Source organism: Manacus candei, unplaced genomic scaffold (genome assembly GCF_025592945.1).
Source record: "Manacus candei isolate 608988 ecotype Guabito, Panama unplaced genomic scaffold, ASM2559294v1 h1tg000062l, whole genome shotgun sequence".
Classification (NCBI taxonomy): domain Eukaryota; kingdom Metazoa; phylum Chordata; class Aves; order Passeriformes; family Pipridae; genus Manacus; species Manacus candei.
In genome coordinates, this window is record NW_026138110.1 from 2,789,507 (window position 1) to 2,803,298 (window position 13,792).

The window sequence follows — 13,792 nt, forward strand, 5'->3', positions numbered from 1 at the left end:
GAAAGTTTGGTAATTAATATTCTCCATACACTGCTGGGCTGCATTGTCCAATATTTTTGGTTTTCTGCAAGACCTCAGAGCAGTTAACCCTCTAAGTTACGTTTGTTGCAGTTTCTCACTGGTTTTTTGAATCCTACAAATGAGCATTTTGAGTTGTTGTTCTGCTGGTACAAAAAATGCCCTCAATTAACAAGCAAGTATATTATGTTTAAAACAAGGAAGAAAACCTCTTTAGCACTATGCTAGGTGTGATAAGACCCATAGCTAAAAGGCTGGAGCAAGTCACTAAACAGAAATAGCTACATTGCTTACTGCATTACGTGCTGTCTCCTGTACAAACCCTGGAAATTGCTGCAGTGTGGGCAGGAGTAACCAGTTAGCTTATGACATTCCTGTAGGGAATTCTTTCCATTCATAAAATATCCATCCCAGATACTAAAGTTCCCTCTCAATGCTTTATAATGATTGCTAATAAATAGGTAATGTACAATGTTGTTTGTGTTAAAATGCTAAAAACATTTCATCTGCACAACAAGGCTTTTCAGTCTTTTAGAATAGGCCCTTTTAGAATATTGATTTAAGGCATTTAGCAAGTTACTGGAAAAGACATTTACAAATAAAAAATATATACTGTATTCTTTCTAAAAATATAAAGATATTTGCATATTTGCATATGCAAATATTCCATGGAAGTGAGTGAAAAGTGCTGGTTTATTGGTTGACCTTCTGGGAATCACCAGAAAAGGCACTTAATTCACAATAAAGGCAATTCACTTAAACTCCTCCATAAAAATATGAATGTCGGTACACTGCAACTGCAGGACTTGCTTTAATATTTTCCCAGTTGTTTTTATCCAAATCTGAAATTGAATTTTTTCCCTAACTTTCTCTGCTTCTGCAACTTTAAAATGCATTGCAGTCTCAGCAGCAGCCTTGCATATTGCTCACCAGTTGGTGGGGAAGGGACTTCATGGGCGGGTGAGTCAGAAGCGGGGATAGAAGGTGCAGAAAGAGCATCCTTTACACTTGGTAGCTTGATTACGTACATAGGAGTGGTAGCTCGTGTTTAGAATGTTCATTCTCATGCAGTGATATGGAAACATTGAGGTACGAGATAGAACATTACTCAGAGTCTGAAAAGCGGTTTTTGAAACAGAAAAAAGAAAAAAAAAAAAAGAAAAGTAGAAGAAAAAGATGCTCTAAATCAAAATGGCCATCACCAGAAACAGGGAGAGTTCACTGCGGAGGCTTGGTTTGTTGTTGCCCTAAGGATCTTCCTTCCTCCTCCTCCATTAGGAAGTTCACATTTCAGGACAGCAAAATGTAGAGGCAGCAAAGCTTTTTGTATTAGTTTTCCTTTAGGCCGACGTTGGTAGGAATGGAAATATTTTTAATACGCCTCATTATTTGTGGAGGTAGCTAAGCTTGTAACTTTCCATTGTAACACTAGATGTAGTTTTCCAGTTTCCTGTCTATACCACATTTCTACTAAGTAGAGAGAAAAATTACCTGAAAGGTTAATTTTTACTGGAAGGCTTTACCCTCTCCTCCAAGAGCAGTTCCCTTATGTGGGGCTAATACCTCTCTGGGGGTAAATTAGCAGTTGCTGCTCAGGTGGATGAGTCCAGAGGTTCAGAATCATTGCAAGCAGAATATGGTGGTATATAATTAAGCTGCTAAAAGTACTTTTAAGTGCTGTGATACTCACTTTTACTTTAAAAAGTTTCAGTGGTGTCTCTGGCCATAGTTCCACAGAAACATTCAGGATTGAGAAGCTGTACAGGCAGGTTTCCACATAACAAAAAACTTGACAGATTTTAAAGGATAGACTGTAAATAAAGCTTAAACTGTTAAAACGGATGAAGAGGAGAGAGAAGGAATAGTGTTAATATAGTACATGAATATGAGTGTAAAATATTGTCCTCTGAGAAAGAGCAATATGCATTTGAGCTGCTTCACTCTGAATAATCATCAATTACTGTGTTTATTGGACCTTTTGGGGTAGCTGGTCATACCAGCCAGTCATGCCTGTGCTGTATCTATGATGTTATGTTGGGGGAGTCTAGGCAGACCCATGCCATACATGCCATGGATTTGTAACATTTGTAAATGTTTTTCCAGTATTTAGAAGGCAGTTAAATGCAGGATATTTTTTTCATAGTTAGCTAAGGTACAGAGCTTATAAATCAAATTGTGTGTGTGTGGTATATTTGTTCATTTTCTTTAAAAAATTTTAGACATCTCTGCATGGGATTCATGTAAGATCAAAGCAAAAATATAGGATCTCGAGTCTTTCTAGTTCAGCAGAAGGTGACAGTTAAGTCCCTTAAGAGAACCTGTTTTTGTGAAATTAAAATTTAATTTTTACTGTAGGATCACTTTCAAAACAGCATCCACCTTATGAATAGCCATCCAGAAAAGACTCCTTAATATTCTGGGAGAAGCTTTCACTTACCACACACACACAACACAGCATAAGAGCACTAAAAAATATTTACATTTTTCACATCTTAAATAACATAGTGTCTGCTTTAAGAAGTAGATTTTCAGCAGCCTTCAGCTCTGTTGTGTGCTATATTCGTCCTTGAGTAACTGTAAAAACAAGGCATTGTTAGCAATAATGTAAAGTAAGGATATCTGTAATAGTTCACAAAATGTAGAAAGCACCTAGGAGCAATCAGCTCTGCTTACCTTTTGGATTAGTTTTGCAAAGCTCGTCAAAAACTCTTTGGGGGGTTTCTTCTTGTAGGATTCACATGAAGACTCACACTGCTGGAAAATAAAGAAAATCATGCCACTTCTAACCAGCACATCAGAACCATAAATCAGGCTTCAAGCCTTCTCACTGAAAAATCAAGAGGGTTGTAAGCAAAGCCTTTTCCAACTGGAAAAGCTTCGACACAAGCTGTTTCAGAAAGGGAGAGAATTTAGTAATGACACCTTTCCTTCACCTTTTTTGCAGTGATCCCTGTCCTTTTGCCAGCACACATGTGGCTGCCAAGTACATACATGTGATTGATTCAGGATCCCGGTGAATGCCTCTCCCAAAAGTGCAAAAATTGGACATTTTTAATTTCCGAAGTGATGAAAAGCAGATTGTTTTTTCCTAACGAGTTTGCTTTCTACAATTCTTACCTTTGCAGGTGGTGTCTGCTATGGAAAATAAGGAGCAATGATCACCATTATGAGCACTGTGAGGAAATCCTACCTTTCCAGGACTTCTGATGGTGTATTTTCTGAAGACTTTGATGGCTTTGGTGAACGTAGCGTTCACTTGGCTGTTCAAGGGTTGTAATTGCAGCGTGCCCTTCTTGAAGCAGCTCAGAGCTGTGTCCACACATCCCTCCTGGGGCAGGAAGAGAAGGAACTGTTTTAAAGCAAATGTTTCAGTGCTTTTTCCTGCATGTGGTTAGGTTGTGGTCCATGTGTGAAAGTAAGTATCCAGGATATTAATTGAGAATATTCAACTGTACTCTTTTTTTTTTTTTAAGTTAGTTTTAGATATGCAAGAGATCTTTACTTTGCCTGATCTTGGATTAATTACTTAAACACTTAGTATTTTCTAACTAAAATTTCCACTTGGATATTAATCATGACAGCAGTTGAAAAAAAAATGCTCCTGAAGAGTATATGTTACGTGTAGTAGGTTTTCACAAGTATGAGCATTTTATTTTTAAAAAATTACAAATATCTCTCAGTGCTACATGTGGGAATATACCTTTTTCATCCTAATTTTTGTGCCATTTCCTATACTGCCTCCTTAATAATTAGAGTTGATGTAGAACTATTGAAATGTTCTCATATGATAACATGGGAAACGAATACAGGAAATACCACCAAAACTAACCTAATAGTCAACAGAGAAACAAAAGCAGTGTTTATTGAAGCCAGTTTCTAAGTGAAAGGAAACATTTAGGACTGCTGATTGCACGTTTTAGAAAGGCTCCAAAGCCATCATCCCTGCTTTGCACCCTAACCAGCTGCTACCCAAGCCGAGTCCCATTTGGGTTTGCTAGATGTCACTGCACTTTGCTGCTTGGGCAAGGACCAGGCAACAAGAAGGCAGCCTCCATGTGTGTTGCTTATAGCAAATCTTACTAGCAAAATTTTATATTAGTTAGAGAAAACATTTTATTTTCCTTAAAAGCCACACATTTATGTTTGTTTCAAGCATCTTACTGTAACCGGTCTCGCTTACTGGAAAAAAACCATTCGTTTTTTAAAAAGAGAACGATTTTCCAGCTGAAACTGAAAACGTTTTCTGTCTCATCCGTGATGAGCTGAGAAACCAGCAGTTCTCATCTCTGCTGCCTTTCTTTTTTTGCTGAGTTAACACTCAGCTGCAGGCAGGCCAACAGTCAGACGACCGCAAGGATTGTGGGGTTCGGTGCGTGGTCACGGGTTAAGCACTTCGATGAAGAGGCATTAAAAAGCACAGACCACTGGAAATGTCTGAGAGGGGCTAGGCAAATATTTAAATATTTATCTCAGAGGCAATTTGCAGCACTACTCTGCATCTGACTCAAATTAACTTCACAGATTAGCCTGTAAAGCCCTCACTTGCAGAATTAGTGATGGGCGGGGTTAGATACTGATCCTGTGTACATCAGCACTGTGTTATGACTTCAGCTGCACTGTCTATCACCAGCAAGAAAGTTTATCTTCCCTGCACTCTGGAATCACTTCAGCATTAAAATTACTTTTTCAGCCTCAGCATGATTTTCCTTGAGTTGATGTTGCCTGACATCCCTAGGAAGTTGTGTGGGATTGTATTGGGACTAACAGTCCACACAGAGGAACCTCAAGGCAGCCAAAACAGATGGTGATAAACCACCTAATTTTGAGTGTTACAAAAGGTAGTTTTCTTCTTGAATATTCAAGACCAAATTTACATCTGGCATAAGCAGGTTATCATAAAAGCAGTATTTTTGATATTTGAAATACAGTTATATGAACAACTTTTGATTAAATCAAGTTTCATTAGGGTATGATGGCACCTAATCAACCCAATTGCCTCTTTGGCACACTGTAATTCATATCTTAGTCACCCTGTAGGATGAAAAGTTCATTAATTTGGTTGCTGGTGATAATTACTATTAGCACACTAATATTTTTTTAAATGCTTTTCATCAGAAGTTGAACCTGTATCAATTCAATACTTTCTAAATATGTGAGCTCTCTGTCTTCTCTAGTTTTCAGCAGAGGTACCTTAGGACCTCCCAGAATCAGACTGTAAAGCCCTAAGCTGCAAGTGAAATGTTGTCTTCCTTCCTGAGGTGAGCACGGGTTTTTTTGAGAAAAAAAAAACAAACCCAACAACTTGATGAAGCAATTAGTCACTAGTTGTATTTGCTTTGTTTCAGAGGTAGCAGCAAACACTGTAGTAAAATGACAGCTAATCATCTCCTCCTTTTCACTTTGACACCACAAGTTAGAAAGAGTGTTAATGCAAGAAACCTCCAGCAATTAGTTGGAGGGCGTTGGGTTTGTGCACAGCAGTTCTTTCCAGCAATGCAAAGGAACGTCTCTGTTTTGGTCCTGCTTCTGTGTATTTTCGGCAAGTAAAAAAGGCAGCCACCTGTAAAGCCTAGGAGGAGGCTAACCAAAACTTGTGTGAAATGAGGTGAGTTTCTTTCCTTCTTGAAGCTGCTTTACAAGAGAGTTTGCAGTCCTGAGTAGATAGTTTTTGTAAGAATGCTTAATAGTCCATAATGGTTATTTTTATATGTCAGTCTACATTGTTTGTGTTATGAAATAGTTGTCAGGGCTCAAAAATTTAAGACAGCTGATAACAAAAGTATAATATTATATGAGCCACAGTTTGCTCTAGACCTTTGTTGCATGTTGGGTATTATCAAAGCAGGATGCATTTACCCTCTAAGCTTTTAAGACATGTTGTTACTATGATTAGCATTTAATTTTGTGACACATCCTCCATCCTGCCACTTTTGAGTATGCACAGACTTTCTGTGAGTCTGGAATTACAAATTTACCACATATAAGAAGTTCCTGACCTTAGAAGATGCAAAATATTAGCAATAAATAACGTATAAGTAAATATCAGAATTAGAAAGGGATTCATGGGGAGCTGTTCTTGTATTTTTAACTAGTTAGAGTCCACAGAGACTATTTGCAGAATGCAGTTTTGTCTTCCTGTTGATAGCACAACCCTTGCATACAAACAGTCTCAGAGAGACCAGTGTGAGTACATATGAGAGGAAGCACTCTGTGATATGGCCTTACAGTGCCACTCTTGGCATTCAGCTTCAGTGGGAGGGAAAGGCAGTCCCTTTGGAGCTCATGGCACTTCCACTCCCAAAACCCACATCCCCAAAAGTACTGCTGCTCATCTGGGTCTTAAATGAACCCTCACTCTCAGCACTGTTTCTTGAGTAAATGGATCACATGCAACTCTGAATCTGTGAGTGGCTTAGAATACACATATGGTAGTAAAACAGTAATTAGGACGGCAAAATATAAACAGTTCTGCTATTAAATATTTAGAAATAAGAAACTTTTATAAAAGTATATTCTTAGTCTAGCTAAGTTTAGAGTACTAGGTCAGAGATACGAAGAAGAAGGCGTGTGCCACTTATCAGTGGAGTAAACCAGTACAAAATCAAATTGATTAAAGAAATTAAATTAAATTAAAATTAAAGAAATGGTAAAGCAGTCTCACCACAGGGTTTTCAGGTGTATGCAGCCATTCAACATCCTACAATGAAACAAATCTAAGTTAGAAAACTTTTGAAAGTGATGCCCCTCACAAGATACACACTGAGCAACACATAATGCTTGAAAACAATTTCAGTATTATGACAGATACTTTGCTTACCTTATCTTTCACTGCGTGTTCTAACTTTTCAATTACCAGGAGAATCTGTCTGTATTTTACTGCTCTGTGTGAAGCTGCAGCCAGCACTGTACTGGAAAAGAAGAAAAGCATACAGAAAATAATCGTCCTCTCCATCCTGATGAGTTTTGTTTTAAAATAGGCCAGGAGCAAAGTTGTGCTAAGTTTAACACTCCAGTTTGAGCTGTGCCCAGGTATGCTCTGCACCTATCTATATATTGCTCCCTGCTGGAGATGCAGACCCCACCCATTTCAGTTTGGAAAGCTTTGTAGAATGGATTAATGAGTAACCCTTTTTTCTTTTCCACTGGCTAGGTGCATCTATGCAAGCTTGTGCGTGGGGGGGCAGGGATGGCTGGAGTGAGAGAAAATGTGCCCCATCTGCACATTGGGCAGGAAAAAAAGAGAAAAGGGTGAATTCCCATTTTCACTTTGAGTCAAGAAATAAACATAGTAAAAAGTAGCTACTTAGAAACCACAGGCTTAGGTAAACAAAGATGCTGCATTTTTTAATGAATCTCCCCATCTGAAGCTCTTCTGTACTGTTCTGGAGAAATATGACAAGACTTCTCTTCAGAATTTAAATGTATTTATCTTACTTTATGGTTCCAAGGGATGTCTGTTAGCTAGTTCCCCCTGGTATCTATGAACCACCATTTTTACGCTCTCAGCTTGTTAGAGCTTGTTAGAGGTGCGAGTAAAAGCTCATCTTGGCATTTAAGCCAGATTTGCTTGGAACCAGTACCATATATATTAACAGCATTGTGGAGGGCATGCCCACTGGGGCTGAAAATTGCAGGGAGATACATTGCCCTGGGAGAGGTGAATCCCTGCTTCCATGTCTGTTACCGGGGTGGGAGCAGTACTGGAAGATCAGGGACTGAATCCTGGTGAGTCCCAAGGGACACTGTCACTTGTGGCAGCTAAACACTTCCTTCAGCAGCTAGGCTTGAAGTTAGTTTTGTAGTTTAATCTCTGCAAAGGAGATGTGATACTGAGACCTGAGAATTCTCTTTGGAATGTAGAAGTGCATTTGTGCTGTGTGAAATCCAAGCAAAAGTCTCTTCAGGCATTAGGGACATAGCGCCAGCTCTAAGAATCAGTTGATTTTAAAGTCACTGTTCCTAATATTTCATCACAAAGAGGAAAAAAAACAACTTTAAATGACTTGTATGTCTTATAATTAATTAATTATTATCAATATCATGATATTACCATTAAAAGGTCCCTATGTAGAATTAGCAGAGGTTAGTTAAAGTCTTTTGGACACCTTCGCAGTGGTGAATAAGAAGATGACCAAGTGTCTTTTGAAGAAAATCTTTGCCTCTGAAAACCTGAAGATTTCAGATGGCTTTGGAGATGCTTTACAAAAGCTACACAGAGTTTGGACTTCAGTTTGGTGTCTGGTAGTGCGTGTAATATGCTGCCATGTATAAAATGCACCTATGTGTTTCTCTCTGGTGGATGAATCTGGCCTGTCAGGCTGGATCACCTTGTTCATTTAAAACTGAGCATTTAGGTTGGTGAGAGCTCTGTCTGGCAGACTCAAGTGTTTGTTTTCTGTGTACAAATGACTGTTTAGTGTTTGCTGTTTAGGTGCTTAAGTAATTTTTCATCTTTCAGAAAATGGATTGCTTACAGGAACAGATTTTACAGGTGTGCGTGTGTAGATAACACAGTGCACTCATGGTCTCATGCATGCACACACAGAATCTTTCCTGGTGAAAGGGAACAGAAATCCTGAAAAATGAAAACTGAAATAAGTAAGAAATAATATTTCCTTCTACCACATAGTCATTTCTTGAAGAAAAGGTGGTGTGATTTTTTTTTAATTTTTTTTTTCCTATGGGCATGTCTTGAAATAATTTTAGATAAGCAGCACAGCTGGACTGTGAAGTACAGAGTATCTCAGTAGGTTTTATTCTAAAGTTGTGTTAATTTATAGCTAAATGTTATTAGTGGAAATCAGTGGCATCTTTCTCTTGAGAAACTCCTTTGAGCCTGGGCTACAGTAGGTGGTCATGCTATCACAGCCTTTATTTTATGCATTTTTATTCGGTTGATAGGTTGGAAACTTTCCACGTGGATGTGTAATGAGACTCGAATAGTTCTGATGTCATTTGGTGGCTGGCATTGTTTCATGCAAAGATATCCCTGCAGATTGTTTGCAGATCCAGACAACTTCAGAATCACTGTGAAACTTCAGTTAATTCACAATATGACTCTCCATGTGTTTTGAGACACATGTGGCTTGAAGGGACAACACAGGGAGTTGGTCTGTGTCATCGTGCCACACTGCTCTGCAAAAGGCAGTTTATGATATTAGAGGAGATAAAATTGATTGTGGCTAAGATGGTGCAAGAACAGCTGCACAGTAATATCAGAGACTGTTTGGGCAGTCTCTGTCATTTTCTACCAGAAGCATCACAGAAATGTGGCAGACTTTATTCATTTGCTGGTCCAGCAGCGTAATTCATGGATTTGGTGCAGGCAGACTTCCACCAAATTCATGGGAGGTGAGATGGCTCTGTCTGGGATATTACTAAATTAAATCAGTTATATCAGAAAACAGTTTTGAAGCTGGTGGAGTAGATGGGAAGCTAAACAATGGGTATTTGGGGATGTGGTAGCCTGTGGTTGCATATCATGTCTTTAAACCTGTGAAGTCTCCTGTCTTGTGTTAGAGGCTGTAAAGTCACAATAATTGCATCAAGGAAGGCATACTGACAGAGAAAGTGAAATACAAGGACAAAGAAGAACTTCCTCTATGTCTAGGCAGTGGAGAAAACTCCTTGATATCCCTCTTATCAGATAAGAGTGAGCGACAAGTTTTTTACATACGTCACTTCTCTCTTGTGGCTTAGGAACATGCTGAGTCAAATAACGACACCCTCTCTCGCACCGTCGCTGGCTTGGCCCTACAGGGATGGCTGGAGAGTGGAAATCTGAGAAACCTCCCATCCCAGACCCAGTCCTCCTCTTTCCTCTTTGCCACAGTGCCACCCAAGTGCTGAATGACTTCGACCCTGAAAGCCCAGTTCCCCCACCCACATTTTCCTTTACAGTACAGCTGAAGGGAGGCTTTTCCCATTGCTTAGTCATTGCTATGGCTCAGCCAAAAAAGTCTGCAATGTGCAGGGCTGCTTTCAAAGAATTTTTGTGAACTAGGTATGTTGAATTTCACGTGTATACTCTCTGCGACTTGGGGGGGGGATTGTAGGAAAGCAAGGGGAGAGAGTTATGCTGGAAAATTGGAGACTAGGAAGAAGGCTCCCGTACAACAGATTTAGGAAGATCAGTCTTTAAAATATTTCTGACAACCTTACAAGTTAGTTGTACCCCCTTGCAATTTCATTTTCTCATTATAAGCTTTGATATAATTCTTGTATCTTTTAACTTTGCTTTGAAAAGAGAAAAACCAAACCTGGGAAAAAAATCTGTACTTAAATTTTATTTGTTATAAAAATCAGACTAAATATAACCCTTAATGTGGTGACACAGAGACTAAAATATTAATAGACAACTATGTAAAACCACTGACATTCTCCATAAGGTTCCTTCAGAGTTAAGTTATAGCTAGTTTCTATTCCGAGGTCAACCCAGTGATGCTTGTTAGGCACATAGTTTGATGTGTTTTTAGCCTTATCAGCTGCTAATAACAAACTGCACTGAGAAAACATCCTGTCAACACCCAGAACCTGAAACAAGCCTAGACCCTGTGCACAGAACCAGATACTCAGAGCTATCCTCTTGAGAGAATGTCCTTTTAAGTCTTTAATGCTGGAGCAGCCTCCCAGCTTCTGGGTTACACCTTTCTCGGCATGTAGGATGGAAGGAGCTTCACTGGGTCACTAAGTCTGGTCTCCTGGCACTGCAGGTATCCATGTCATGCAGTTCCTTTCATATTTCCCATGAAAAACTCCTGCATAAGGCCTGAACAGTTCGATCTCTGTAACAGTAAGAGCTTGAAGCTGTGCCTGAGCTGTGTTCCAGCTTTTATAGAGCAGCTTCATTCTTCTTTACTGTCTTAATAATAATCTTTCGCCACTACCAGAGGACAGCCACGTTCAGAAGGCAAGGCAGCAGTTGACAGGAAGTTAGGCTACCACAGTTCTCTTAAAAATTTGAGGGCAGAAAGGAGTTGTTCAGCTGAAAGCCACAGGCGGGGAGCGGTGGGGGCAACAAGCAAGACAAGCACGTGCTTGAGGGTCTGCAGGTCTCCTTGTGAAATGTGGCCCACAGGGCACAGGGTTTCTACCACAGGAGTGTCATCTGTATGTAATACACATTTCCCAACGACTCCATGGTGTGAAAAGCAGGGAGGTGCTAGTGCTGAAGCTACAGTTTGTGTTGTGTTCATCCAAAATGTTGAGAAAGAAAAATCAGGAGATACACACAGATGTTGGACAGGATGCAGAATGGCACAAGGCAAAATGTTGGGGTTTTTTTCATTTGCTAATGTTCATGAACAGAAGGAACAAAAGTCAGAAGTTACTTCTGTGCTACAAATTCAGTAGTACCAAACAAATAACCTCCAAACCATTATCAGCTCAAGATGGTCATGTCTGGTGCACAGTCTACTGCAGGATATGGGACTGTGCTCCATAGGTATTCCACTGGCAGCTGGGCCTCCCTATATCTTGGCCTGTCCTGTGTGGTGATCAGTGTGAGACTACAGCTTGTGTTTTCATAACAAAATTAAAGGTTCTTTTGGAATTCACTCCCAGGGTTTGGTGAGGCTGCTGTGCTGGTGTGGGCTCTCTGCAGCAGTACTGCTGTTCTCTCTTACTTAGTCTAGAGCAAAACACAGGGCACAGCCAGTGAGGGGCTATGGCCCCTTTGCCCTCCTATCCAGCAAATCAGCCCTGGTTTTACCTTCCTTACTAATATGTTCTGCATAAAGTTAACTTCAAATTAAAATGCAGTTTTCTCCTTTTTATTATCTTTATTATTGGTAGAAGCAGATGACTGAATACCACTTTTATTTCTAAATAGTTTCACTTTCTGGTTTACAGATTGCACCCTGTTTCATTCATGTGTATGTGTTTACTGTTTGTACACAGTTTCTATTAGAATTATGATTTTAATGATGAAGTTGGTTCCAAGTCCTATAAGCTCATTCACATTGTTCTCCTGCCCTTTCTTTTGTGTGTTCCCAGGCCCAGGGACAGCGTCATGTCATGCAGTGCTGGGGCACCTCTGGCACAGCAAGAAGTAGTGGGGGAAGAGGAGCAGTGTGAGATTGCCCTGGAGAATACAGTGTGTGTCCCCTTGGAGTGACTCCAAGTACCTGCTTGCAGACCAACTCCTCACTTTCTCCTGTGCTCCACCACTGTGCTGCAAACTACTGGGTCAGCCGTCAGACGGTGCTTGGACTTCAGCTCCTGCAGCAGAGAACAGGATTTGGTGTCCTGCTGACGGGGGAAGGCTGAGGCAGAAGCCACCCCTGCAGTTCTCAGGATGTAGTAATGGAAGTGCTTTCTTCATCAGCAAAGCCATTTAATGAACTTTCTACTTCCGACCACCGCTCCTCTGCGTCACAGTTCAGTGCAGCCTGAGGAGCCTCTGTCACAGCACCTTGGGTCTGAAGTGATTCACGTTAAAAATCCCTCTTGTGAAGGCCTTGAGAGCTGGTTTTTGTGTTTACCTTTGTTTTGATTCCCCATGACCCCTACTTTCTCCTTAGCACAACTGACAGATCTGCAAACGGCAGCGAGCTGCTGGAAGTCAGAAACTGCTCTTCTGCTGGCTTTAGTACCGAACAAAACTGTGATCGCCTACGCAGCGGGTACCTCCTCAGCACGCCAGGCTGAGGGGCTGTCACTGCAGCATCCTTCCAGGAACAGCAGTTTGGTGCCGGTGCAGACAGCACCCAGCCCTTCAGCTGTGGCTGAAGCACAGTTTCTGAAAGAATGGTTTTATGGGAGAGGATTTAGGGAAATCTTAACTCTGCAACCTGGTCTACATTTAAGACTCTTGCAGGTATAATAGTACTGCTCGAGCAGGATTTGTTGTTACTTTTCAGGCAGTTATGTCGATAAAATCTCTTGATGTGGAAGTAACTATGGCAGTACAGAATTCTCTTAAATACTAACTATTCTGTTTCTTATACAGGAATTACTTTGAGAATGTAATGCACTTTGTTATGACTTTACACTTAAATACGTCTTCTGTTTAATTGTTTAGAGCAAGTTAGAGAGTGCTGAGGTGACTAGCTCATGCTATCCTTAACAGATAAAACTTGAGTATCTTTGGAAAAACAGCTTTTCTTTATGACTTTTGTTTTTTTCAGATGTCTCTGTTCCGGTCTTTATCTATAACTAGCCATATATAACAGATATGAATGCATGTGCCTGTGCATACAGATTTATCTGTTACGTGCACGCACATACAGATTTGAGAAGCTCTGGAGCACAGTTGTTTGCATAATGAGTTTCGTTTTTCTTCACAGGTCAGCACCTTAAGCGAACCTTGGAAAAACTATTGTGCGATCAGTCATCACTCTGAAGCAGCAGCACCCGTTTGGTAAAGGTAGTCTTGGATAAAAATGTGTGGTTTCAGTGACTTGTCGTTGAAACCTTGTGGTTTCTGTGTAGGTGGCTGTATAGGCTGGACACGTTTGACATCCTTGTTTCTGAGCTGTGAAATCTGTACATCTAATTTATGAAAATTATCTCTGGTTTAATTTTATTTTTTTTTTAATGAAGTCAACATATTTTCCTTGCATTCAGTGGAAACAGTAATGGAAATAGTTTTAAGATGCACTGTGAGCATGTTTTGACCTCAAAGAGCGAGACGAATCAAGATACTCTTGGTTACAATGAAGGTCTAAGAAGGAAATAAAAATTAAATACAGAGAACCAGATGTGAGAGGAAAGCATTTTTCAAGTGTGGAGACAAAGAGTAGCTAACCGTGGGAAATGACATAGACATTATAAA

General features: G+C 40.1%; 1 protein-coding gene and 1 long non-coding RNA gene across 2 annotated transcripts; one reads left to right on the plus strand and one right to left on the minus strand.

Annotated features, from left to right (window-relative positions):
* Positions 1-1,594: 1,594 nt before the first annotated feature.
* IL21 (interleukin 21) lies at positions 1,595-6,970 on the minus strand. The gene is made up of 5 exons (XM_051804959.1): positions 6,836-6,970; positions 6,680-6,715; positions 3,209-3,346; positions 2,692-2,772; positions 1,595-2,592 (listed from the first exon to the last, which is right to left on the minus strand). The coding sequence occupies exons 1-5, from the start codon at positions 6,968-6,970 to the stop codon at positions 2,557-2,559; spliced, it is 426 nt and encodes a 141-aa protein (XP_051660919.1). The 3' UTR covers positions 1,595-2,556.
* LOC127478804 (uncharacterized) lies at positions 5,542-13,484 on the plus strand. Its single transcript, XR_007907350.1, has 4 exons — positions 5,542-5,623; positions 6,875-7,047; positions 12,013-12,835; positions 13,305-13,484. It is a non-coding gene; the product is annotated as an uncharacterized LOC127478804 (long non-coding RNA).
* The last annotated feature ends 308 nt before the right edge of the window (positions 13,485-13,792 follow it).

What these genes read in the sequence shown, in the direction of transcription:
- IL21 (XM_051804959.1), bottom strand. Translation starts at nt 6,970, where the DNA reads ATGGAGAGGACGATTATTTTCTGTATGCTTTTCTTCTTTTCCAGTACA. An exon ending in AACACGCAGTGAAAGATAAG is followed by an intron (nt 6,716 to 6,835) that starts GTAAGCAAAGTA and finishes GTTTCATTGTAG; the next exon opens with GATGTTGAATGGCTGCATAC. An exon ending in CCATCAGAAGTCCTGGAAAG is followed by an intron (nt 2,773 to 3,208) that starts GTAGGATTTCCT and finishes TTTATTTTCCAG; the next exon opens with CAGTGTGAGTCTTCATGTGA.